The sequence below is a fragment of the Lepidochelys olivacea genome, assembly GCF_965140295.1.
Source record: "Lepidochelys olivacea isolate rLepOli2 genome assembly, chromosome: 8".
In the NCBI taxonomy this organism is placed as follows: Eukaryota; Metazoa; Chordata; order Testudines; family Cheloniidae; genus Lepidochelys; species Lepidochelys olivacea.
In genome coordinates this window covers 43,690,292-43,717,133 of record NC_140418.1, presented here as the reverse complement: position 1 = coordinate 43,717,133, position 26,842 = coordinate 43,690,292, and the positions used below count along the sequence as shown (strand labels likewise).

The following is a 26,842-nucleotide window of genomic DNA, read 5'->3' as shown; positions in this document are numbered from 1 at the left end:
AAAGCAAGGGTGAGGGAAATATTGAGTGCAGCCAACTTCCCTTGCAGAAAGAAACTGTAGGAAGTGAATAGTCAGATTCAAAATTTGACCCACTTCTCCAGGTGAAGGGAGCATTCAGGATCCCAGGGTCACCAGCTAATACTCCTCCTGGTAAAGCTGAGACTTGAACTTTTCTTTCAACGTATGGTAGAGGTGGAACAATGGGGAGCGTACAGGATCCAGAACACAGAGGTTGATGGATTGAAATAATCTTCTGTTAAATGCTGCCTCCTTTTCTTTTGGTAGAAGGCAAAACAGAGCTGGGAGAAGATGCTGAACTTGCCTGCAAGGGCTGAGAAGGGCAAGACACAAGTCCCTTTGTGAGGTCACTGACTCAGCTCCTCTAGCTGACTGGGCTGACATCAGGGTGCAATACTTAATCAGGTGGTTGCCACACTGACCATAAGACAGAAGATAATTGAATTCTTTCTGGTTTTCCTGTTGCTCAAGATACTCAACAACTACACTGCATACACATTTTGGATGGAGAAAGCTTTTTCTTCCAAAGAATTTTTCTTATAGGAATGCGCTGTGCTATTCTGGAGAATTGGGTTGTTTCCTTGCATGCAGTTAAATGTGATTTCTTTGGTTTTCATGTGAAAACTTCTGCCTTGGAGACAGGGAGGAAGGGACAATCAGCCTGTCAAGTAGGAACCATGCAAGTACTTCGTTTTTGCCTGATAGTATTTTTAGCAGAGCGAAGTGAGGCTTTACACAGAACTTGATAGCGTTTCTCTTTTGGTCTTTATGTAATATGATCAATTTCAGGACATGTTCTACCTTTCAGTTGGCAGAAGCCTGTTGATTTTGGTGCAAGTTGGAAAATGATAAAAATCTCGTTTCCACTAAAATCACCCCTTGGTCATTCAGGATACAGGCACGAGGCAGTCTATGTTAGGGCAGTAGAGTCACTCTGGATAAAAGGATGAGGCAGTGACTTAAGGGTTAAGGTTTGTGGGCCTCTAATTCTACTTCAGCCAAGCTCACCTTAGCTGGGCCTCTAAGGCTGTAACCTAGTAGAATCACTGTGTGTTCTGTGGGTAGCCTGTCTTTAGTTACCTTCAAAATTCTTTTTACTTTCCTCCAAAATACTATTAGTTTAGGGCATACCCACCATAGGTTCAGAAAGGTCCTGTTAATTTTCAGGGGATTATTTTCTTTTCTGGTGCTGATTATTTATTTTGGCTGGTGTTTGTCCTATTCATCCTGCCTGCTATTTACTGCTTAATGACTTGGAAATGTAGACAGTGATTTAAACCATTTTGTTGCTATCTTCTGCTTTTAGTGTGAAGATAATCTCTCTAACAGCTGGAAGGATAGGACCGAAATAGCACTTGAACCTTGTTTGAAAAGAGAAGTGGATGTCAGATATCTGCAGTGGTTAAATGGCAGGCTGCGGTTCCAGTGGCGGAGTTTGCACGTTGAGAGTCAGGAGCAATGTAAACTCTTGCATAAGGTAAAAGTTCTTCTGATGCACAGTGGAATTATTTATTATTAATGCCCTACCAGTAAATCCCAGGTCTGTAATTAACACTGGTTCAGTAGTTTTGTGCAATGTTTTATCTAGATAAATGTAGACCCCTGTAAATACAAATATATCCCTCTGCAGCCCTCTATGCAAAATCCTGAGAAAACCAATATATTATGTACCATGACCACAAGGTTATAATCTTTGACTGGCTCTCCCTTGCAGCTTGGCACATTCACCCTTCTCCCCACCAAGATAGGTTCACTGTGTATTTATCAGAACATGTCTGAGCTTGTTCTTCATGTCCTCCTAATTGGGCGCTGCTTGGCAAGAACAGAAGTGCAGGTTACTCATACAGACACACAGAAATGTAATGCAAGATGTCCACCTCTCCAGTGTTTTTATTCAAAGTGTTGGACACAACTTCAGCTTCAAAAGTAGCAACAATTAGAAAATTAAATACAATCCTCCCCCTTCTTAAAATACTAGCGAAAGCCTGAATTAAACCAGCAAAGCTAAAGCAATTCCAAATCACAAAGAGGCAGTAGCCGCTGCAAAGTCAAGGTTGCAGGTTATTTTCCATTTTAAGCTTGATTTTTGCATGCTCACTTGAAATTTGCCAACAGCTTTGAGCATCATTGCCTGTAGAAGGGAAGTCTCAGAGCCGCAACTCCCAGTGCGGAGCACTGATGGCCGTGGAAGGAAAAAGAATTACTCAAAATACTTTCACTAATGAAAGACCTTTTTCATATGCTTGGATAACTGAAATAGAGCCACTGGGAACCTCCATAAAGTCTCTGAGCCTATAAATGAGCCCAAGAAATTGCAGCCCAAAGGAAAGTCTTATCAGAAAGTACTTAAGAGTCAGAACAAGAGGATTTGAATGAAGATGCCTTCTCCACTTTAATGACTATATATGGCACTACAACCATAAGACTTTAATGAGTTTTTGTTTTGTTTTTTAAATGAATGTATCACTAGAGGAAGATGCCTTACTGAAAACCTGGAGACTGAAGTCCTTCATGTAGCATTGATTAGGTTCTGCATGTGCAGTAGTGAAGAACTCTTTTACTACACACTACCCATTTTAAATGTGTCTCAATCCTGACCTGGAACAAAAGAGGGCAGTTTGTGATTCATGGCCGATTCAAGTCCTTGGCCTCTACTAAGGTCCACAACAATGGTGCCACTTACAAAGGTATCTTCATGATGTGGGACTGTCATCTCTCCTCCCCCCTCTCCGGAACTGCAGGGTCAAATTGGGATGTGCAAATCAAGCTGTTTTTTTCGTTTTGTTTTATTTTTTGTACTGTACAGCACCACCCCCAACAGAGATTATGCTTGGGTCTCAAGAGAATAATTGTTTTGATGATATGCAAGTCAGAAGAGAATCCAACTAATTCTTTCACCATCATAAAGGGTTCTGCACAGCTGGTGACTGTAAAACAACTGATGCTACAATAGCATATGGGTGATCTGCGACTCGTAGCAGCAAATATCTCCAATGGCCAGTAATGGGACACTAGATAGGGAGGGCTCTGAGTTACTACAGAGAAATCTTTCCCAGTTGTCTATTTCACCCACATGATCAGGGTCTAACTGATCACCATCTTTGGGGCTGGGAAGGAATTTTCCCCTGGGTCAGATTGGTGGAGACCATGGAGGCTTTTCACCTTCCTCTGCAGCATGGAGCACGGGTTGCTTGTAGTTTTAAACTAGTGTAAATGGTGGATTCTCTGTAACTTGAAGTGTTTCAATCATGATTTGAGGACTTCAGTAACTCAGCCAGAGGTTCTGTGCCTATTATAGGAATGGGTGGGTAAGGTTCTGTGCCCTGCAATGTGCACGAGGTCAGACCAGATCATCATGATGGTCCCTTCTGACCTTAAAGTCTATGGGTCTATGATTTCACAAGTAAATGGGCCAGATATAAATCTAAGGTCCCTGAGGATAGAAGTACATATTTTTTTAAGATGTTAAGCCAAATTCTGCTCTCTGATGTTTTTACAGAGCTGCAATTAAAGCTGCATGCATCTAAGGATGGATTTGAGCCCTAGTATTCAGTGCATAACCATTAATGATATTATGTGTGCTCTGATACCTAGTCACTACAGTGTGAATTAAGTGCAGAGTAGCAATAACAGTGCTCTGTGTTCTGGATAATTGAAAGATAAAGTTCTAAATGCCTTGTAACAGTGCTCCATTACACATATGTTAATGCTTAGTAGTTAACACATGGTCACAGAAAACACTATATATGCACAAAGGAGGCAAGTTACAGCTGCTGTGTACACCATTATTATATATTTCCTGGCCCCTCTGGATGCAGAAATATACCATACCATTGCACTAATATAGTTTTTATCATTTAAAATAAGCTGCCATCTATCAAAAGATTGACGTTTTTGAGGTATTTCATTTGGAAATTCAGCTGACCTAATATGATTTGTATATGAGATCTTGCTGTTCTGGTATGAAACCATAAACACCACATGCAAAGGGGTGTAATGTTTTTTTGTTGTACTGACAGATTTTCAGAATGATGGCTCTACAAAATTATAATTATTGCATTTACTCATTGTGTTTAGTAGCTTATCAGGATATGTATCTTGAATATGGAACAGAATTTATTACTGCTGATCATAATTTATAGTTTTAGTAAACTGGTGGCAACTTTCTACAGATTTCAGTATGTTAACTCAAACCGGTTCTGGAAGGCTAGTCTCTGTGTTTGGAGTGTTATTAAACAGACACTGGGTATGCACTTTAAGTTCGTTCTGGTTTTAGAGATACTAGTAGTTCTGGCAGTATTCTGCATGTTGGGTATAGGAAATATTGCTGGAAACCAGAATATGGCTAAAGCAGGAAAGGACTTTTTAAGTGTGTCCATTGTAAATTTATACGGCATTGTTTTTAAAACTGAATTTTTTTGTTTTTGTGCCAGAACAAGTATGTGAAAAGAAATATCAGAATTTTCCTGAATTTCAGGAAAACATGATAATTCTCCATTTGGTATTGTTAGGTATCTCTGTATCTGGTAAAAGGCTAGGACAGAAATTGCTACTGAACTGGAAGGGGGCAAGTTATGATCACAGAGGTAAATTCTGTTAATTCAATGAGGTGTCTGATCATCGATTTATAAAATTGGGCACCTGCTCATAATATAACCATGTCTATTTATACACCAGTGTGAGAAAGTTAAGATATAAACTTGGTAAATTAGAATGCCTGGCACTCAACCCTATGCTGCTGCAGCTTCCTTGCTGTTTTTATCCATGCTAGATACATTAAAGCTAACATGCATTTGTCTACCTGAGCTGCAGTCACACACTTTGGAGTGCAGTATAGACAGACCTTTAGAGAGGAAATGTGGGATCTCATAATTAGGGTCCTACCAAATTCAGGGTCCATTTTGGTCAATTTCACAACCAAATGTTTTAAAAATTAGTCAGTTTCATGTTTTCAGATGTTTATAATCTAAAATTTCATGGTGGTGTAACTGTGGGGGTCCCGACCCAAAAGGGCAAGGTGGGAAGGTCACAAGGCTACTGTAGGGGGGTTGTGGGATTGCCACCCTTACTTCTGCTCTGCTGCTGGCAGTGGCCCTGCCTTCAGAGCTGGGCAGCTAGACAGGGACGCTGGTGGCTGGGGACCCAGCTGTAAAGCCAGTGCCACTGCCAACAGAAGTGGAGAAGTGAGGGTCACAGGGTATGAGGGGTGGGTTACCATAGGTACCATTTTCCTAGCAGTCTTCTGCCCCATTGGGGGGATGACAGCTGGAGCCCCCAGCCTTCCCGTGTGCTGGGGGAGGTGACAGCTGGAGCCCCCAGCCTTCCCATGTGCTGGGGGAGACCCCAGAGGTGAGTGTGACCTGCCCCAGGAGCAGCGCCTGCAGGGAAGGAGGAAGTCACCTTTCTCCTCATCCTTGGAGGACTAGCAGCTGGAGCCCAGTGCGGGGTTGTAGATTAGATTTCACGGTCCTTGACACGTTTTTCATGGCCGCGAATTTGTTAGGGCTCTACTCATAATAGAAAGACAAAGAGAAATGAGCAAAACTGAAAGGAGCAATGTTAACCCTTCTGCCCTTAATAATGTGTATGATAATCTAGTCTGACCACCTGTATAATACAGGCTATGAAATTACATCAGACCATTCCTGCTTCAATCCCAATAACTTCTGGATGAGCTAGAGCATCTTTTATAGGGATCCATCCAATCTAGATTTAAAGACTTCAAATGATGTAGAATCTACTGTATCCATAGGTAAATATTCCAATGGTTCATTACCCTCACTGTTTTTTAAAAAAAATGCCTTATTTTTAGTTTGAATTTTTCTGGGTTCAGCTTCCGGCCACTGGATCTTGTTCTGCCTTTGTCTCTTTGATTAAAGAACCCTCTATTGTCAGATATTTTCTCTCCATGTAGGTTCTTCTTGATAATGATTAAGTCCCCTCTTGCCCTTCTCTTGGATAAACAAAATAGACTGAGCTTCTTTGGTCTATCACTGTAAGGCAGATTTTTCTAGACTTTCAGTCGTTCTTAAAACTGATGAAAGGAAATACTTTTTCACATATGCTGCACACTTAGCCTGTGGAAATTCTTACCACAAATTATTGAGGTCAAAAGCTTAGCAGGATTCAAGAAAGGTTGGGACATTTATACAGACCAGACCACAAGACTATTTAGTTATAGTAGTAAATATTTAAAAGAAGCGTACGGAAAGGGTTATAAACCTTCATGCTTCAGAGCATGAACCAGCTTCAACCAAAGAAACTTTCCCTTGTGGACAAGTTGTTACATAACTGCGTTTGCAGAATTTCTTGTGTCTTCTGCTGAAATGTGGTGCTAGCTACTGTCCTAGGTGGCTGGGCTGGGTGGACCTGGCCTCATTTGGCCTGGCAGTTCCTGTGGCAGCTCAGGCTTCCCACGTGTTTTCAGCAGAGAGCTTGGAACCTCCTGAAGCGCAGCGCTCCTTGGCGCACGGTTATATGAAGAGCTACTTTCTTGCCACTCCAGCCCATTTTTTTTCACTAGCAGCTTAAAAACAACTGAGTCCCCCAACATTAATTAATTCATTTTTCTTGCAATTGTTTCCTTCTTTCAGCCTGATTTTGGGCTTTAGTAGTATGGAGTTATAGTCTGTTAAAGGAGGCTTATGGTAGTGTATTTTAAATGTAATGCCTGCCATGGTGCCATCTTATGGGATTCAACCTGTTCTGTGGCTGTGTGTGTTGTTGGTCCGTTACGTTCCCAAGAAGGTGTTAGCCTAGAAGGCAGAGTTGAAATACCAGGTCTGCTATGGCAGCAAAATGTCTATTTTGGGAAAATGTGTGCCCTGTTAGTGATGCCTCTTGGAGAGGCTCTTCTAAGTCCTGTTTAATCTGTGTACCCTTCTGCCCAAGAGCCCAGGAAAACTGTCTTTAGGCTTTCACGATGAAGGAAATGCTTTGACCCTTTGCAATGGCACCAATGTTATGTCCATTCCAATCAAGTACTCTGGCTTGGTTGAAGGCCCTGATGTCCTTGACGTCACTATGTCCTAAGATCTCTTTGACATGACTTATGACTGACGAGAGCTCAGATCTGAATCCTAGTTCCAGAAAGCCTAAGGATTCAGAGCCATAATACATCAGGATGGCGGAGAGTCTAGAACTGAATAAAGGGAAGGAAGCAGCAGTGACATGATTTAGAGTGAGAGAACTGCATTTGGAGCTGTTTCTTTTTTAAAAACTTCTGCACAGACCTGTGTGTTGTGCCAGATTGCCAACAGAAGTGAGTTTTGAAAAAGAAATACCAGAATTATGTTAAGTTTTAAGGAGACAGGATAATTAATCATCAATTTAAAATATTTGTCAATTCCTAAATGCATGATAATAGTAATATTAGAACAAGGGAAGAAAACTAACATTTTCATGTCATGTGGACAGAAATATTAATGAAATGTGAAAGATTGTATGACAAATGTGCACTAGTATCTTGTCTGACAGCTGCACTTATTACAGTAACAAAGGGATCAGCATTGAATAGGGGGAATTGCTTTTTATTGTTCCCCTGACTAACTTGGGAAGATTCTTCCCCATGTAATTGATGATGATATCATCAAAACAGCTGGGGCAAGTTTCTGGCAGCATCAGTTAAGAGCTAGTTATGATTTACAGCAAAGATTTAATACACCTAAATGGCGTTTTCTGTATTAAGGGAACAGATTAGAAGCTATACATTGTGTATATCTCTAACAGGTATGCATGTAAATGTGTTAATAACTTTTTTTATGCTTTATAAATATTTTAGGTGAATTCTGTTGTGGGGTAAAAGTATTAGACCCTGAGACATCTTGGGAAGCGAAACCCTCTGACTTTAGACCAGGCAGCAAGAGTGGAAACTTCCACATGCCACCTGGCTAACACTGCTGACCTAGTGAGACCATTTTATGAGTAAGAAGGTTGTTCACTCCGCAGGGTCATTCAGCCTTGGTTTCTATGAGACTGTCACAAACAGGGCCGATTCAGCAAGAGGCAGTTGTGTGTGCACCTGTCTTTTGGGAATTGGGTCATGACTACCAATTCACTTCATGCAAGCAGCCTTCAGATAATACCAATTTTCAGTCATTAATGACCTGGTCTGTTTATATTTATTTGTATCTGTTTATCTAATTTTGTCTGTTTCAGATTCATTCTTACACTAGTGGCTGTCATATGGACCAGACCATCGGTCATTTCTCTGTCACAGAAACCGATCTCATTAGACAACCAGATAGCTACAAACAGGTAATGCTGTGGTACTAGATCATGTTTTGTATTCTGATGCTCAGAAGTCCTTATACACATACTGGTCTACATTCCACAGAAAATGAGGCTGTTTCTAACATATTTTCATCTTTAACTGGCATGCTGGATTGCCTATTTTTAGATGCTGAGCTTCCAGCATCAAACAGCTCTGGGAATTCCTCTTGTTCTAAGTTATAGGCATTCTGAGATAGTGGAAATAGATCATGGAAGTCTTTTCCCACACAACTGATCGGCTGCCTGTACCTGAACAAATGAGGACAAGACAAGACAAAAATTATAATGAAAATCTGCAGATCATTTTATTAATGAATATGGGACTAGGTAACTACAGGTGGTTTTCTGTCTGTGACTTCCATGTTTCAATGACATTTGTGGTCCCAGGGGAGTCCCGGCTATAATAAATGGGGGCTTTGGTTTTGTTACTCATTGCTGTAACTGGTTCAGAATGACAATTATGTTCTAAGGATAATCTGATATGAAGCTTTTAACACCTTGAATGTCCCTTTCATTCTCCTATCACAAACTTGCATTTGTAGGAAGTCCTGGTGAAGGCTGATGCTCTGTACTGTCAAGGGACCTAAAATTTGTCCTGTCTCTGTTTTCAAAGTCTGTATAATTCTTTGTCTCTCTCTTTCCTCCTCAAAACAAAGGTTTCAGTGTAACTTCAAAAAGCCAGCTGTCTAGTACTTTTGAGCAGCTCTGCAATAACAAACTAGTGCACAGTTGCCAGGGCAGAACCATTTCAAATATCAAGTTTTCAAGTGGCTGTTATAAGCAGTGAGCAAAATAATGCTCTATGAAAATTAACAAAAATACCTTTTGTAACACTGTCGGGAGTCGCTCACGACCGTGAGTGCCTACCTCAGGACAGACTGTCCAAAGAAGTGCAGACATCCCAAATTGGTGGCATGTTCTATAATTAGATTTCACTGAGCCAGTAACAAATGTGAACTCCTGGGTCACTGTAACAGTCTTACCATGGAATCATAGACCGTCTGCTTTCACACTCCTGTTTATCTTGCCACCCAGGCAAGCTGGACTATGTGCTAAATGGTCACTTACACTAACAAACACAAATATTCCAGACTACACCCAGTCCCAAGAGACTAGTCACTCACCCAGGTGGATTTACATCCTAGATTTCACACCAAAGACGATGCTTATAGCCAATTCTGTAGTAAACTAACTAATGCTTATTATCTAGGAAAAAGAAATGATAGTTTTTAGAGGTTAAAGCAGGTAAAATATATGTACATGTGAGTAAAGGTCTGTAATTGCAAATGGTGGCAGAGATGTAGTAATCTGCTAGTTTCCCAAAAGTATCTCAGGGCTACCCAGAATAAGTCTCTTGATCTCCATCTTCTTGTTCAGTTATTCTCCCCTGTTAGAATCCAAACAGTCCAGAGATGATAAACTTTTCTTTGTGTCAACAAATTGACAGTTCGGCTACACATATGGGCTCTTTGATAACAGAGAGAGCAGAATGCATTTTGAGTCTTTGATCTCTGATCATCACATATAATGACCACCTGCTTTGAAATGCGCAAGATTTGGTATTTTCGTGTTAAAGTTTTTCATTTACATTACACAAGGCTCCTTTCTCTTAGGAAGGGTTATTTAGTTACAGGGGTATATACAATGTTGATATTTTCTATTGCATTCTAACAGGATACAGATAAATGAAAACAATGCATGCAACATCCTATTAGTTTTTATGAAGTTTAAACATCAAATACATTCTCATACATTTAACAATCACTTTGATCAATACTAATACGCAAGTGAGTTGGCATGGGCATGAGCTGGCACCTGGGTGGCCAGCATCAAGCCTTTGATTTGCAATATTGTTGGGGTTTTTTAAAGATTATTACTTGAGTTCTGTGTCCTTTAAGCATCTGAGTTTCAAATGCTAATGTAGACAGCAAGCAGCACAAATTAGCCTGTGCATTGCCAAATAGTTTTGGTATGAATATTGTGAAATTTGTTTTTCTCTCAAAGTAATGTGACATTTCTATTATTGTCACCTTAAAAAATAATAGCTTTATGGATCACCAAAAAGAGGCAGCATATCAGTTTGTCGTATTGTAATGTACCCTGTTGGTAGATGGTATTATAAATAAATTCCTGTTTTGGGTATAATTCAATGGACAGAAATGTAGAGTGGATCAAAGTGTCAATAATTAGCTACTATAGAAGGAACATTGGGCTTAGTTTTACTGATGTCAATAATTCATCTTCATCAGAGATTTCCTCTGACCTATAATAAAACAAGAGATTTCATCCCGAGAGACAAAATGTGATAGAATACAGATAGCTATGATGTTAAAAAGTGTAAAAGTCGTGTAACGTTCACTTGTTTAAAATGACCATTTCTTGTTTTTTTGTCATAGTTTTATATATGGACTTTAGCAACCGTTATTCTTATGTCTTCTTGAATTTCTGTGCAGGCTTCATAGGAGGATAATTTTCCATTTGTAATAGAATCTTTGCCACTTTCTCACTAGTCAGGGATTAAGTCATATTCCAGTTTAGTTAATTGTGTTCTGTTTACACAAATGTCTCCTGCAATTTAAACTGTATGTGATATTGTTTTATCACTTCCCATGTCAGTGGTTGGATAGAGTTTGTGTGATCTGTTCGATTCTGTGTTCAGTCCTGAGATGGCAGTACTTCAGTGGTCGGTGAAGTTATTCCTGTGTCTTTGGGATTAAAAAGTATTTTATAAACGTCAAATGCTTGGATTTTAGGGGATGACAGTGTGTCCTCACCAGTTACCAGGGGATTTACACACACAATTCCTGTTGGCAGCTGGAAGAGAGTGTAAATACCCTCTGCATCAAGAGACTGCTTTGACTTTCTCTGGCATGTAAATTATTGGGTTAGTTGATTGTGGATATGCCTTGGCAGCCATTGCTGAGAGCAGCAGATGGGGTTAAGAGTATGTCTGTATCCCCCCTCTCACTGTATGGTGCATAGGCAGAGATTTCAGCACTCAACCCTGCTCCTCTCCTTCCTCATGAAGGGCAAGGGCACTGGGGCCTGATTGCTGTTGCCAGCCCATGGTGATAGGTGCCAAGCCTTTCACCAAAGAAATGCCAGAACTTTGCCTAGTGATGAAGACAGCCTACGTCTTCCCTTGCCTGTGTGTCATCTGTTGAACTCAGAAGCTGATTGGATCAGGGAGTTTATCTTGTTGTCTGTAAAGCTCCTGGCATGCTTCTGGCACAATCTAAGGCTCTAAGCAATAAATAGCAATAAGAGTCTTGGGTGTCTTTTTAGGTTTTTGGTTGCTGTTCACTGTCTTGTGACGTCCCAGGTTTGATTCAGGGTTCTGGCCTCTAGCACTGTGGGCCATGATGGTCTTAGAGTGCTGTGGGTCTTCCAAGTACCATGTGCCCAAGTACCACAGCCTATGTAGCATAAGGCAGAGGGGCGAGAAGGGTGCCTCTCATTTTCCACTAGCAGCATTGTCTCTGAAGGAGTGGTTGTGTTAATTTCCTGCCTATAAGGACACTGGCCATGATGTGGGATAAACATGATATTCCTTCATACCTGGAAAGACAATGTAAGCCCATTCTTATAACATGTCTAAAAGTAATATGTCTTAGTTCTACATTATTGTCCCCATCTCTGGTGATTTACTTTGTGCTATTAAAATATATGTTGTCCTTCAGACCTGTTCAATTAACATTCTCATCACAAGTGTGACCACACAGAGATCAATGAACTTTAAGGAAAAGCAGCCCATTTACTGCCACCCATACACTCTCTCTCTCTCTCTCTCTCTCTCTCTGTTTTATGTGTAGAACTCAATCTTGTTTTGTTCTGCTTTGAAAGATTAAAAGCTGCAAGCAGAACTGAGGTCACTGGTAAAATGCTGGTGGCACTAGAGAGATCAGTGTAATTGTTAAAGTAATAAGTAAAGCAGTCACCTTTAAATGCCAGTAAATCAATCTACTGTGTGCAAGATCAAACACAGCAAATAAGTAATGGCAAGGAACTGCCAAATGAACCTTAACAGAAACTCATTAACACTTAGATGTGAATAGCTTATCATTTGGTTTCAGAATTTTATGAAAATATTTATACTCGTCACATGTTGACCAAAACATTTCTCTATTTTAAATGGATTTTCCCTAAAGCATGTCTGCATGTGAAGTTAGTACAGAATAAGCTAGGGTGTGGATTTAAAGAGCAGTAGTTATTTAACATTGACTCCTTTGGTGGATTCTCATTCTGCGCTGAGGGCTTGTCTACACTGGCATGCTAATTCGGTGTCACTGGAGTCAATAGCAGCATGCTCTCCTGTCAACTTCAGTACTCCATCTCCCCGAAAGGTGGAAGCTAAGTTGGTGGGAGAGCATCTCCCACTGACATAGTGCAGTGTAGACCTAAGTTAGGTTGATGTAAGCTATGTTGCTTGAGGGGCGGGGGGGATTTTTTCACACCCCTCAATGACAAAACTTACATTCATACAATCATAGAATATCAGGGTTGGAAGGGACCTCAGGAGGTCATCTAGTCCAACCCCCTGCTCAAAGCAGGACCAATCCCCAACTAAATCATCCCAGCCAGGGCTTTTGGGCCTTAAAAACCTCCAAGGATGGAGATTCCACCACCTCCCTAGGTAACCTATTTCAGGGCTTCACCACCCTCCAAGTGAAATAGCTTTTTCTAGTATCCAACCTAGACCTCCCCCACTGCAACTTGAGACCATTGCTTCTTGTTCTGTCATCTGCCACCACTGAGAACAGCCTAGCTCCATCCTCTTTGGAACCCCCCTTCAGGTAGTTGAAGGCTGCTATCAAATCCCCCCTCACTCTTCTCTTCTTTTGCAGACTAAATAAGCCCAGTTCCCACAGCCTCTCCTCATGAGTCATGTGCCCCAGCCCCCTAATAATTTTCGTTACCCTCTGCTGGACTCTCTCCAATTTATCCACATCCTTTCTGTAGTGGGGGCCCCAAAACTGGATGCAGTACTCCAGATGTGGCCTCATCTGTGCGAATAGAGGGGAATAATCACTTCCCTTGATCTGCTAGCAGTGCTCCTATTAATGCAGCCCAATGTGCTGTTAGCCTTCTTGGCAACAAGGGCACACTGTTGACTCATATCCAGCTTCTCGTCCACTGTAATCCCCAGGTCCTTTTCTGTAGAACTGCCACTTAGCTAGTCGGTCCCTAGCCTGTAGCAGTGCATGGGATTCTTCTGTCCTAAGTGCAGGAGTCTGCACTTGTCCTTGTTGAACCTCATCAGATTTCTTTTGGCCCAATCCTCTAATTTGTCTAGGTCACTCTGGACCCTATCCCTTCCCTCCAGCATATCTACCTCTCCCCGCAGCTTAGTGTCATCCGCGAACTTGCTGAGGATGCAATCTATCCCATCATCCAGATCATTAATAAAGGTGTTGAACAAAACCGGCCCCAGGACCAAGCCCTGGGGCACTCTGCTTGATACCGACTGCCAGCTAGACATTGAGCCCTTGATCACTGCCCTTTGAGCCCAACGATCTAGCCAGCTTTCTATCCATCTAATAGTCCATTCATCCAATCCATGCTTTTTTTAATTTGCTGGCAAGAATATTGTGGGAGACTGTATCAAAAGTTTTGCTATAGTAAAGATATATCGCGTTCACTGCTTTCCTCCTATCCACAGAGCCAGTTATCTCATCATCGAAAGCAATCAGGTTGATCAGGCATGACTTACCCTTGGTGAATCCATGTTGACTGTTCCTGATCACCTTCCTCTCCTCCAAGTGTTTTTAAAATGGTTTTTTTGAGGATCTGCTCCATGATTTTTCCCAGGGACTGAGGTGAGGTTGACCATTCTGTAGTTCCCCAAATTCTCCTTCTTCCCTTTTTTAAAGATAAGGCCACAAGCTGACTACTAGGCCAGCAGCCTTTCCTGCTACAAGTAGCTATTTCACTTCAGATCTGGACCTGAACTTATTCTGTATTACTTTCCTATGTAAAGAAGCCCTTAATTTAAGGAACCTCTGATGTAAAGTGTTTAACTTCCAGATCTTGGTGGCAAATAAATGAACCTATCTGATTTCATGTTGGTTGTACACATAAACAAATCTGTGCCCATGAACAATCCATTGTCATGGCATGAATGCACGTTTTTCTTTGTAGGAAGAACTCTAAGAAGTTGAGTTTTTTTTTTTTAAATAGTGCAGTGGAGTACATACAAAAATCGACTCTCATAGAGTGTGATTTTAGGGAGGGCTCAGCTCTCCCAATTCTTGTTAAGTCAATCCTTACAGATCACTCACATGTTATATTAAGCAGCACATGTGCATTGTGCATAGAGTCTATGTCAGTCAGGTGGGATTTCGTAATTTCTCATCAAAACTGGCAAGTTAAAAGGGATTGTATAATAAACAAGTTTTAGGATAGGTCTATTCTGGTTCCTAGATCTCCTGACAACTTCCGTTGAAAAAAGCAGATTGGTTGTTTACAGCAGTTTTTTTTCCCTGTGAATGATTTATCTGTGGATTGATTTCTTGCAATGGGGTAAAGAGCTTCTGTTTCAGTTGGACAAGCTACTGGACCATCTCAGCAGGTCTTTTCACAACCATGAGTGGTCCATTCATCTGGACATAATAAACAACATTTTCCAACAGTGCGGATATCCCCAAGTCGACTTGTTCACCACAGGGAGCAACTGGAAGTGCCTGCAATTCTGCTCCTTCCTGAGCCACAACCCGGGCGCTCTCTCAGATGCGTCCCTCCTTCCATGGAGGGATCATCTCCTCTACGCTTTCCCTTCTATCCTACTCATCCACAGGGTCCTCCTCAAGATCCAGAGTGACAGGGCCTCAGTCATCCTGGTGGTGCCAGCATTGGTAAATCATGTTGCTGGAACTGTCGGTGGAGATGCCATTAATTCCAGATCTCATCACTCAATATTGTGGACGGCTCCAGCAGCCCAATCTCGAATCTCTTCGCCTCGTGGCTTGGAAGCTGCGTGGCTGAATCTGACTGAATTGCATATTCAGACCGTGTTAGAGAAGTTCTTCTTGGTAGTAGAAAACCTTCAACCAGGGCTACCTACTCAGCCAAGTGGAAGCAATTCTCGATTTGGTGTTTGCAGAGCTGTATCCCTCTGACTAAGTCTTAAATTCCATTTATCTTGAACTACCTGCTTAAGCTGAAACAGCAGGGTCTGTCACAATCATCGATAAAGGTTCACTTGGCTGCCATCTTAGAGTTTCACCCAGGAGAGGCTGACCTCTCCATCTTTGCTAACCTGATGGTGTCAGAGTTCCCTCCCCACTCTGAACTCTGGGGTACAGATGTGGGGACCTGCATGAAAGACCCCCTAAGCTTATTTTTACCAGCTTAGGTTAAAAACTTCCCAAAGGCCCAAATCCTTTCCTTGTCCTTGGACGGTATTGCTACCACCACCAAGTGATTTAGACAAAAATTCAGGAAAAGGGTCACTTGGAGTCCCTTGTTCCCCAAAATATTCCCCCAAGCTCTTTCACCCCCTTTCCTGGGGAGGCTTGAGAATAATGTGAGTATCGACCAGACCCTTTGTCCCTAGGACACTGAAAATCAAACAGGTACTTAAAGGAAGAACTTTATTTAAAGAAAAAAGTAAAAGAATCACACCTGCAAAATCAGGATGGAAGGTGACTTTACAGGGTAATAAAAAGATTTAAACACAGAGGATTCCCCTCTAGGCTCTGCTTCAAAGTTACAAAAAACAGGAATAAAACTCCCTCTTAGCATAGGGAAAATTCACACGCTAAAACAAAAGATAACCTAATGCATTTCCTCGCCTTTACTTACAATTTCTATAATTTTAGATATGTTTTCAGGAGATGTTTTAGCTGCTTGGTCTCTCTTTCCGTCCAGAGAGGGAACAACCAAAGAGAGCACAAACAAAACCTCTTCCGCCCCCCTGCCTCCCCCCCCCCCGATTTGAAACTATCTTCTTTCCTTATGGATCCTTTTGGTCAGGTGCCAACCAGGTTATTTGAGCTTCTTAACCCCTTACAGGTAAAGTGATTCTGTACCTCTGGCCAGGAGGGATTTTATGTTACCGCATACATGAAGGTTGTTACCCTTCCCTTTATATTTATGACAGATGGTGCAGCATTTGCTTAAAGGACTAGACAGATTATACCCTCAGATCCGGCTGCCAACCCCGGCCTGGGACCTTAATCTGGTGCTCTCAAGGCTGATGGAGCCTCCATTCGAGGCCTTAGTGACGTGCTCACTGCTCTGTCTATCATATAAAGTGGATTTCCCGGTCATAACTTCAACCAGAAGGGTGTTTGAGCTAAAGGCCCTCACATCTGACCTTCCTTATATCATCTTTTACAAGGACAAGTGCAGCTCCAATCACACCCAGTGTTCCTCCCAAAGGTGGTCTCCAACTTCAACGCCAACCAAGACACATTTCTCCCAGTCTTTTTCCCAAAGCCTCATGCCAACAGCCAGGAGCTTGTCCTTCTCCTTGTCTGCTCCCTGGATGTTCAGCGGGCTTTGGCTTTTTAAATTGAACGAACAAACAAACCTGTTCTGCAAATCGAACTAGCTGTTTGTTGCGGTGCCAGACAGGATGAAGGGTCTCCTGGTGTCCTCCCAGAGAATATCCTCTTGGATCACATCCTGTATCCGGGTATGCTGCGACCTAGCCAAGGTTCCTGCCCCTGCTCTGACAGTGCATTCCACCAGAGCTCAGGTGTCTTCAGCAGCCTTGCTGGCCCAGGTCCTGAACCAGGAAATCTATAGAGTGGCAACATGGTCCTCAGTGCACACATTCACTTCCCATTATGCTATCACCCAGCATACCAGGGATGAAGCAGCATTCGGCGGAGCTGTGCTTCAATCAGCGATTCCATGAACTCCAACCCTACCTCCTAGGTAAGGCTTGGGAGTCACCTAATTGGAATAGATATGAGCAAGCACTCGAAGAAGAAACTGTTACCTACCTTCTCGTAACTGTTGTTCTTTGAGATGTGTTGCTCATATCTATTCCAAACCCACCTGCCTTGCCCTCTGTCGGAGTAAACAAGAAGGAACTGGAGAGATGGCGGGTTGGCAGGGCCCTATCTGCAGTGCCATGAAGGTGTGACTTCAGGGGGCTCCACTGCCTACCTGACTGGTTCTGCTAGGGAAAAACCTTCTGGTGATTTGTGCACGCACACACCTAATTGGAATGGACATGAGCCACACATCTCGAAGAACAACAGTTACAAGAAGGTAGGTAACCGTTTCTTCACTCCTCCATTGCCACTATTGATTTCACAGTTTTATCACTTCATGTATTAGAGTTATCATACTCGATCCATAGTTCATGTTGTAACTTGCCTTCTACTTTAAGGCTCCTTTGACAACTTCCCCCGTTCCCACCTCAAATTCCTTAAACATTAGCACAAATTCTCCTGTTGGTGGCCTTCTGCCAAAGGAAAATTGTGGGGAAATTTTTAGATTAATTGGGTAAGGTGTTTCAGAGATGTGAAAGTTTAAAAAAACACGATTTTCCCCCGTTTTTGTTAAAATGTTTTTTGGAACATCATATTTTCAGAAGTGGCTTGGCTTGTGACTCCACTTTGTTTCATTCCTTTGCATTCAATAAGATCAGCTGTCTTGGAATGTTTTTTAGAAATTTTGTTGATTTTTTTTTTTGTTTGCTACAGTTTTTTTTCTGTGAGGATGGAGGCGCTAGTCTGGTTTCTGCTGAAATCAGTGGGAGCTTTACCATTTGACTTTATTAGGCAGTAGATCAGATGCTGTGTAAGCTCTTCATGGACTTGGTAAGGTTAGCACTTTGACTGAGGGACTCGTACAAATCAGCACCCTCTGAATGTGATGTTAGTTTGCAGCCAAAGCAGCTAAGCTTCAGAGCTGATAGACTCCTTTCTGCAGCGTTATTCTCCTACTTTTTACCAAACTCTTTCTAGTCGCAGCTTTTCTGACCTAATGTTTCTAAGAGAGTATAACTGTTTTGCTTAACTTTATTTTCCCTGTTAAATAAGTTCTTTAAAGACTTAATCAGAAAAATCGTATAGTTATTGACCTTTAATGAATTTCAGGGCTCACTAGTAAAGTATATATTGCACCCATGGACACATGGTTTCAAAAGGTCAGCGTGACAGCTCTTTAGAATTTGCATAATTATGTTCACCACAGCTTTCTGAACAAAAATAGCAAATGCTTGCCCTTTTGAAATATTCTGCTTCTGCTCTCTACCTAGCTTCTATTAAATAGTTGCTCCATTAAGGTAGCTCTTCAGTGATTATTCCCCTCTATTCGGCACTGGTGAGGCCACATCTGGAGTACTGCATCCAGTTTTCAGCCCCCCCCCCCACTACAGAAAGGATGTGGACAAATTGGAGAGAGTCCAGCAGAGGGCAACGAAAATGATCAGGTGGTTGGGGCACATGACTTACAAGTAGAGGCTGAGGGAACTGGTCTTGTTTAGTCTGCAGAAGAGAAGAGTGAGGCGGGATTTGATAGCAGCCTTCAACTACCTGAAAGGGGGTTCCAAAGAGGATGGATCTCGGCTGTTCTCAGTGATAGTAGATGACAGAACAAGAAGCAATGGTCTCAAGTTGCATTGGAGGAGGTCTAGGATGGATATTAGGAAACACTATTTCAGTAGGGGGGTGGTGAAGCCCTGAAATGGGTTACCTAGGTAGGTGGTGGAATCTTAGAGGTTTTTAAGGCTCGGCTTGACAAAGTCTTGGCTGGGATGATTTAGTTGGTGCTATTCCTGCTTTGAGCAGGGGGTTGGACTAGATGACCTCCTGAGGTTTCTTCCAACCCTAATCTTTTATGATTTTAAGTACATAGGAAACTGATACTGGCTGAGTAAGACGATTGGGGACTAGCATCTGCAGTGGTGGGAAACTGGGACTGGAAGTGGGTTAGGGCAGTAGGAATGGGGAAACTGAGAGCCAGGAGGAGGTCATGGCGGGGGGCAGGAGGGGAAGAGACAGATCTGACAAAAATTTGGGGTTTGAGAGAAGAACTTGGACTAGCTGGGTAAAGAGGCAGGGGCCAGGAGCCAGGATGAGGTTGGGGGGACTGAAATTGGATGAAGAGCCAGCAGGGGGGAGCTGGGTCTGTCTGGGCAAAGAGACTCTGTGTGTGTGCAGTTAGAGATTGGGAGTATGGCAGGAGATTAGGAGTTAGTGAGCCCGGGGGCGGGGGAGAGGGAGGGAGGGACAGGGACTGGGATGAGAAGTCTGAGAGGTAGAGACTGGGACTGGGTAATCTAAGATAATGGTGCTGGGATAAGGAGCCAGGAATGGGGAAGCGATAGAACTGGGTCAAGGATAGGTTGGAGTAGACCACGAGGCAAAAGGAGTCAAGTTTAGCAGGAAATGGGCAGAAGACTACAGCCTGGAATGTAACCGAGGATTCCTTAGTCTCACCATTCCTCTGGTGTCAGCAAATACCCATGAAACCTACTAGCAAAATCTCTCATCTGCCTTTAGGGCTGGTCTGCATAGAGGATAACTGTGGGGTATGTAAGAGTTAAGTAAAGACCTGGGGAACTGCTAGCATGGTAATAGGGAGTGAGGCACAGACATGCACTGTTTCTTCACTTGATAAAGTGCCATCCCTCTCCCTTCCCTTCTGCTTGTTAAGGATAGATAAGCGGTGCAGCTGCATGAGAAATATGGTTGTTTAAAGAATACCCTTTGTGTAAAGAAGTGTTATCTCCCCCCACTTCCTTTTCCAGCTACATAAACGAGCTCGGGGTCATGGCCCCTTCCTCCCTTCCCTGCAAACTGCTGATTAAGGGAACTTGTGGCTGCAGTTACTGCCAAGAAATGTATCTTCAAAGTTTGGAAATGGGGGGTCCCTATGCGCTGCCACCCTCCCCCCACCTCCAGGATTGTCAGGATTGGCCAGCCATCCAGGGGTGGGTGGAAGCTTCCCTGGCATCCAAATACTCCCAGGATAAGAAAAACTCTGTTTTGTTGCAGGCTCTGTGTGAGGGTGTGTCAGGTTTATGGGAGGAGGTTACCAGTCTTAAAAGCAAAATGGAAACCTTGCAGCAAATTGCTGAGGAATAGCTCATGATAAGTCATCAGTGTGCTGGCAGTCAAAATGGCTGAAATTGTGTGGATGATTTTAATCGTCTTAAGTTAGAGAACCTGACTGTGAAGGGTCAAATAGATGCCTTAAAGCAAAATTCTTGTTCCCCATTTATCCACCCCCCTAGCCCCTCCTGCTTATAAAGACCCGAATTTACCCCCGTCTCTCACACTTTTGGTTTTCTGAAGTTTTAATGGATGGTACTTTGCACACTTAGTGAAAAGTTTGTTTGGACAAAGCATGACAGAAGTCTGCTGCATTCCATTGAAATTTTTAAAGTAAAAGGTCCATAGGTGACCATGGAAACAAATATTTTTCTGCCTTTTAAAATAACTCCAAGGTAAAGGAAGCACAGGGTGAGGCAGCTGTGTATTGCAGGGTGGCTATGTCGTTAGAGGCAAAATGTACCACCTTAAAAAAATTCCTTTAAATTGCTTACTTTTGCATTTAAGTGAAGAGTTACAAGTAGCTTTTGTAAAAATTAATACTACAAAATTTGGAGAGAAGTAAATGGTTGGGAGTTATGGAAATGTTAAATGTTAACAGTTCTAAAAATGTTAGAGTAACAGTTTAATGTCATTAAAAAAAAGTTTGTGGTTTAAGAATAAAACAGTTATGTAAATGTAAATATATGTGCAACTTGGTACTGTCACATTGGGTGAAATCCTGGTAGTTAAACAAATTATACATGGGGGTCAGGTGGCTACTACCACCACTATGACAGGTTTCAGAGTAGCAGCCGTGTTAGTCTGTATCCGCAAAAAGAAAAGGAGTATACATTCGATACATGCATCCGATGAAGTGAGCTGTAGCTCACAAAAGCTTATCCTCAGATAAATTTGTTAGTCTCTAAGGTGCCACAAGTCCTCCTTTTCTTTTTACCACCGCTATGTTTTTGTCCCCAGGAGCCTTTACAGCTATTCTGAAGGAAAGTGGGCCCTTTTCCCACAGAAATGGTTGCTAAAGAAATATAAGGTGTTTCCACTGAAACTTGACTGCCTCCAATTGTACAAGATGGGTCAGCCTGCTCATTCTCTAACAATAACAATTTACTACTGCTATCAGTTACTCCATTAGCTCAAGTGGCAGAGGTCTGTGCATTGGATCTAAAGATTCTAATCCTGCTGCTGGCCCATGTGTGTCAACACGATGCCCCATGATGAAATTGCCTGTGCAACCTTAATTCAGTTGCCTTATGCATATGTATTATGCTAGTCTTTAACTACAAGATTACCTGCTATTTTTTCCCCAAAGGACCCCTGTCTCTCTATGAAAGGGGAGCCAATTCTATGAATTTGCTGAGGTGCTGGTTAGATTTTAAAACTGAACTCTGACAAACTAGATTTCCCAGTTTGAAATGTGCTGTAACCAAAACAGGGATAGAATTTAATTAGGATAACCCCTTTTTATTGATTGCAGTGAGCATTAGTTTACTAATTATAATGTGAGGTTCTTTTCAGGTCAGCTTGTATCTTGGACAGTGTTTCTCAAATAAGTTTGATCAGTTCACCAAGAACCACATAAATATACAATATACAGTTCATCAATCAAATGTAACTACTGTACAACATATATTCTAGGCCAGGGGTTCTCAAACTTCTTTACTGGTGACCCCTTTCACAAAGCAAGCCTCTGAGTGCGACCCCGCCTTATAAATTAAAAACACTTTTTTATATGTTTAACACCATTATAAATGGTGGAGGCAAAGTGGAGCTGGGGTGGAGGTTGACAGCCCGCGATCCCCCCCAATGTAATAACCTTGCGACCCCCTGAGGGGTCCCGACCCCCAGTTTGAGAACCCCTGTTTATACTGAATAAACAAATCCAAACTTGTAGGCAGTTGTCATAAACAATAGTGCGGTCAATCAGTTATACCAGAGAACAATATACATCCTCAAGAGTTTTTTGCATTAATTGAAAATAATCTGTTATCAGTTCTTTAGTATCAAATACGTTTGTCAGCCTTCCAGTCATTCTCCAAGGAGTAAGGATGCACTTTGTCTTAAGGCACTTTTGTGAATATGATCCTAGTTATTTCTAGTGTTTGGTTTGAAAGAGACCAGTTTAAAATATAAAAAGCAATTGCCTAAAGTTATATTTTGAGGTATTTGTTAAGCTGTAACAGGGTGGTGGGCAAAGGGTTGCAGATTCCCTCGTTAGTGGAACCAATTAGAATGGGCTGGACATAACCTGGCCCTAACTGGGGAGACAGACACAGCTGCTACCTAATGAGCCTGGGGCTGCATAAAAGCCTCAGGGGAAGAAAGCCAGGGAAGAGCAGGAGAAAAGGAAAAAGGCAGGGAATGGAAGCAGGGAGGTAGCTCTCCCCTCCCTCCTGCCTGCAGATGGTGAAGAGCTACTTGTACATGTTGAAATGGTGGTGGGAACAAGCCTGAGAATAAAGTGCACCAGTGGTTACTAAACCCAGGATCTCAGAGTTACTTTGTGAACCTAGCAGAGGCAAAAGCCGAGGGGGCCCTGCCACACTCTGCTACATAGGCCGATGTACTTGGACTTATAAACATGCATATAGTATTAGTAAAAATCCAAAATACCATTCCTTCAGGTCTTGCCAGAAAGAGCATAGACTCACCAAGGAACTTTCAGTTATTTTAAAGAACAAAAAGAGAAATTCATTTTCTGAAATGAAACCTCACTACTTCTTCTCAGGCCAGAGATAGGGGAGAGTCTATCCATAGCACTTCTGGTTTTGCAGCTTCTTTGATGGGTTCAGCAACTCCACTTAGTCCTGTAACCCTGGAGGAGGAAAGAAGCCTCCCAGGGGTCAACAAAGTCTGCTATTTTTCAGGGTTAGTTGGAGGATGGCAATCCTTTTATTTCCTATTGGACACTGGTTAACAGCTCTTAGATTTCAGCTTTCTGTTTCTCTGCTGCCTCTGTTGATATAAGTAGATGGTGTCGACATTTAGAAAATTTCTTTGATGTTTCTACCAATTGGAAGGTTTTTATGTTTCATTCATTTCATGGATTGTAATTCTGTATTTTCTTGTATTGCCTAGGCTGTTAATTGGAGTCCCTCATCTTTAAGCAATTTCTTTTAACAATTCAAAATTGTACCCTGGTTAAGGGCTTATATCTTTAAATATCCCCCTTTCCTTGTGCTGTGCTGTTCATGTCACTTCAGTAGTGCAACAATAATTTAGAAAGTAAAATAAAAATCTTTTATAAGTAATTCCTCTAAATTTAGTAGTCCTAGTCCATACATTCTTTGACTTCACATCCTTAGGGTTTACAATGGAACAAGAGAGATCCACACATAGAGAGATGGTTTATCTGATTCAAAAGGCAGATAAATGTACAGCTTCTAATTCTGGGTGAAAGACATTGAAGGAACAATATGGTATTTGATTAATAAGACAGACAAATGCACACTTTATAAGTTGGGGTGAAAAGGTGTCTTGGATTTATTTGGGGAATCAAAGAAATTGGTCCCTTGACACAGCAAGCTGTTCATAACCGCTTTAAACTCTTGGTTCACTCACAGTATGGAATGGTCCACTTTGCATAGGTCAGCAGCATGTTTCTCTGCTTGGCAACATGTGAGATTCTTTTTAGCTAGACAGGGAGGGAGAGAAAACTTTCATCTTTATATAAATTATGAGAGATTCTTGCCTGGGCACTTAACAGTAGTCTTATTTTTAGACATCTCAATTTCTATTCTTGGAGGAGTAGAACCTCAAACTTTAGCTTATTTGTGGTCTCTTAGACAACTTGTCTCACATTACATTTTTTTTATTGACTTTATTTCTAGGTGGAGATCAGAGCTAGAAGGACCCTATTTTGGGATAAACAAAGGTGTTGTGTAGCTTTTCCGATTTTTGAGGGCTGGGAGGAATTGATAGTTATTATCCATATATCCCAGGATATTTGTCTTCTATACCTCCCACATCATTTAGTGCACAGAGATGGACATGCCCTGGGAATGAATCAGGGTTGTGTAGTAAATCAGACTGTTGTCTGTAGGACTTCTGCCTCATTTGTTGTGGAATTTGGAAGGTGTGGGGGTTAACTGGGTTGAGGGGAGCTAACAGAAGTGTAATAACCATGCGTGTAGTCTTTGTGGTGTTGTCAGTTACACTTTGCTCTAAATGCTTTGCACCTTTCAAGAATAAATAAATGATGCTTTATACTGAAGAAGCTGTTTTGGTATCACTGCAAACATCTACAGTCACTGAGAAAAAAGGCTTACAGGAGCTAATGTCACTGGACCTGCTGGAGGAGTCATGGTTGATCTCTGCAGGGGTGCAAGGACTGAGACCTGGCTCCTGTGGGGGTGTACGTGCTGAGACCCTGAGAAGGGACAGGAATGCAGTTAGCCTGGTAACCAAGACAATCACTAATTGTGTGTTCCTCGTTTTCTGGGTGCCCAATTTGAGGAGGTCATAGAATCATAGAAGATTAGGGTTGGAAGAGACCTCAGGAGGTCATCCAGTCCAACCCCCTGCTCAAAGCAGGACCAACACCAACTAAATCATCCCAGCCAAGGCTTTGTCAAGCTGGGCCTTAAAAACCTCTAAGGATGGAGATTCCACCACCTCCCTGGGTAACACATTCCAGTGCTTCACCACCCCCCTACTGAAATAGTGTTTCCTAATATCCATCCTAGACCTCCTCCAATGCAACTTGAGACCATTGCTTCTTGTTCTGTCATCTGCCACCACTGAGAACAGCCTAGCTCCATCCTCTTTGGAACCCCCCCTTCAGGTAGTTGAAGGCTGCTATCAAATCCCGCCTCACTCTTCTCTTCTGCAGACTAAACAAGACCAGTTCCCTCAGCCTCTACTTGTAAGTCATGTGCCCCAACCACCTGATCATTTTCGTTGCCCTCTGCTGGACTCTCTCCAATTTGTCCACATCCTTTCTGTAGTGGGGGGGGGGCTGAAAACTGGATGCAGTACTCCAGATGTGGCCTCACCAGTGCCAAATAGAGGGGGAATAATCACTTCCCTTGATCTGCTGGCAACGCTCCTACTAATGCAGCCCAATATGCCGTTAGCCTTCTTGGCAACAAGGGCACACTGTTGACTCATATCCAACTTCTCATCCACAGTAATCCCCAGGTCCTTTTCTGCAGAACTGCTGCTTTGGCTGTTGGTCCCCAGCCTGTAGCGGTGCATGGGATTCTTCCGTCCTAAGTGCAGGACTCTGCACTTGTCCTTGTTGAACCTCATCAGATTTCTTTTGGCCCAAACCTCTAATTTGTCTAGGTCACTCTGGACCCTATCCCTTCCCTCCAGCATATCTACCTCTCCCCGCAGCTTAGTGTCATCCGCGAACGTGCTGAGGGTGCAATCTATCCCATCATCCAGATCATTAATAAAGATGTTGAACAAAACCGGCCCCAGGACCGACCCCTTGGGCACTCCGCTTGATAGCAGCTGCCAACTAGACATTGAGCCCTTAATCGCTACCTGTTGAGCCTGACGATCTAGCCAGCTTTCTATCCACTTTGTAGTCCATTCATCCAATCCATACTTTTTTAACTTGCTGGCAAGAATACTGTGGGAGACCTTATCAAAAGCTTTGCTAAAGTCAAGATATATCACGTCCACTGCTTTTCCTGTATTCACAGAGCCAGTTTTCTCATCATAGAAGGTAGTCGGCTTGGTCAGGCATCACTTGCCCGTGGAGAATCCATGTTGGCTGTTCCTGATCTTCTTCCTCTCCTCCAAGTGCTTTTAAAATAGTTTTTTTGAGGATCTGCTTCATGATTTTTCCAGGGACTGAGGTGAGGCTGACTGGTCTGTAGTTCCCCAGGTTCTCTTTCTTTCCTTTTTAAAATATGGGCACTATATTTGCCTTTTTCCAATTGTCCAGGACCTCCCCTGATCGCCACAAGTTTTCAAAGATAATGGCCACTGGCTCTGCAATCACATCAGCCAATTTCCTCAGCACCCTCAGATGCATTAGATCTGGACCATGGACTTGTGCATGTCCAGCTTTTCTAAATAGCCCTTAACCTGTTCTTTTACCACTGAGGGCTGCTCGCCTCCTCCCCATACTGTGTTGCCCAGGACAGCAGTGTGGGAGCTGACATTGTCTGTGAAGACCGAGGCAAAAAAGGCATTGAGTACTTCAGTTTTTTCCACATCATCCGTTATTAGGTTGCTCCTCCATTCATTAAGGGTCCCACGGTTTCCCTGACCTTTTTCTTGTTGCTAACATACCTGTATAAACCCTTCTTGTTACCCTTCACATCCCTTGTTAGCTGCAACTCCAATTGGGTTTTGGCCTTCCTGATTACACCCCTGCATGCTTGAGCAATATCTTTATACTCCTCCCTAGTCATGTGACCAAGTTTCCACTTCTTGTAAGCTTCCTTTTTGTGTTTAAACTCATCAAAGATTTCACTGTTAAGCCAAGCTGGTCGCTTGCCATATTTGCTATTCTTTCTGCACATTGGGATGGTTTGTTCCTGTGCCCTCAATAAGGCTTATTTAAAATACAACCAGCTTTCCTGTGCTCC

The 26,842-nt window shown here is 42.4% G+C and overlaps 1 protein-coding gene across 3 annotated transcripts in view; it reads left to right on the top strand.

The window, feature by feature from the left end:
• TEDC1 (tubulin epsilon and delta complex 1) overlaps positions 1-26,842 on the top strand; it is a 188,079-nt gene that overhangs the window by 43,494 nt on the left and 117,743 nt on the right. For 2 of the 3 annotated variants that reach the window (XM_084637024.1, XM_084637023.1), the window contains exons 4-5: positions 1,325-1,495; positions 8,176-8,274. In XM_084637024.1, coding sequence (XP_084493150.1) covers positions 1,325-1,495; positions 8,176-8,274 — 270 coding nt within the window. The remainder of the gene's footprint in view (positions 1-1,324; positions 1,496-8,175; positions 8,275-26,842) is intronic. The other variant, XM_084637025.1, reaches the window with a different exon arrangement.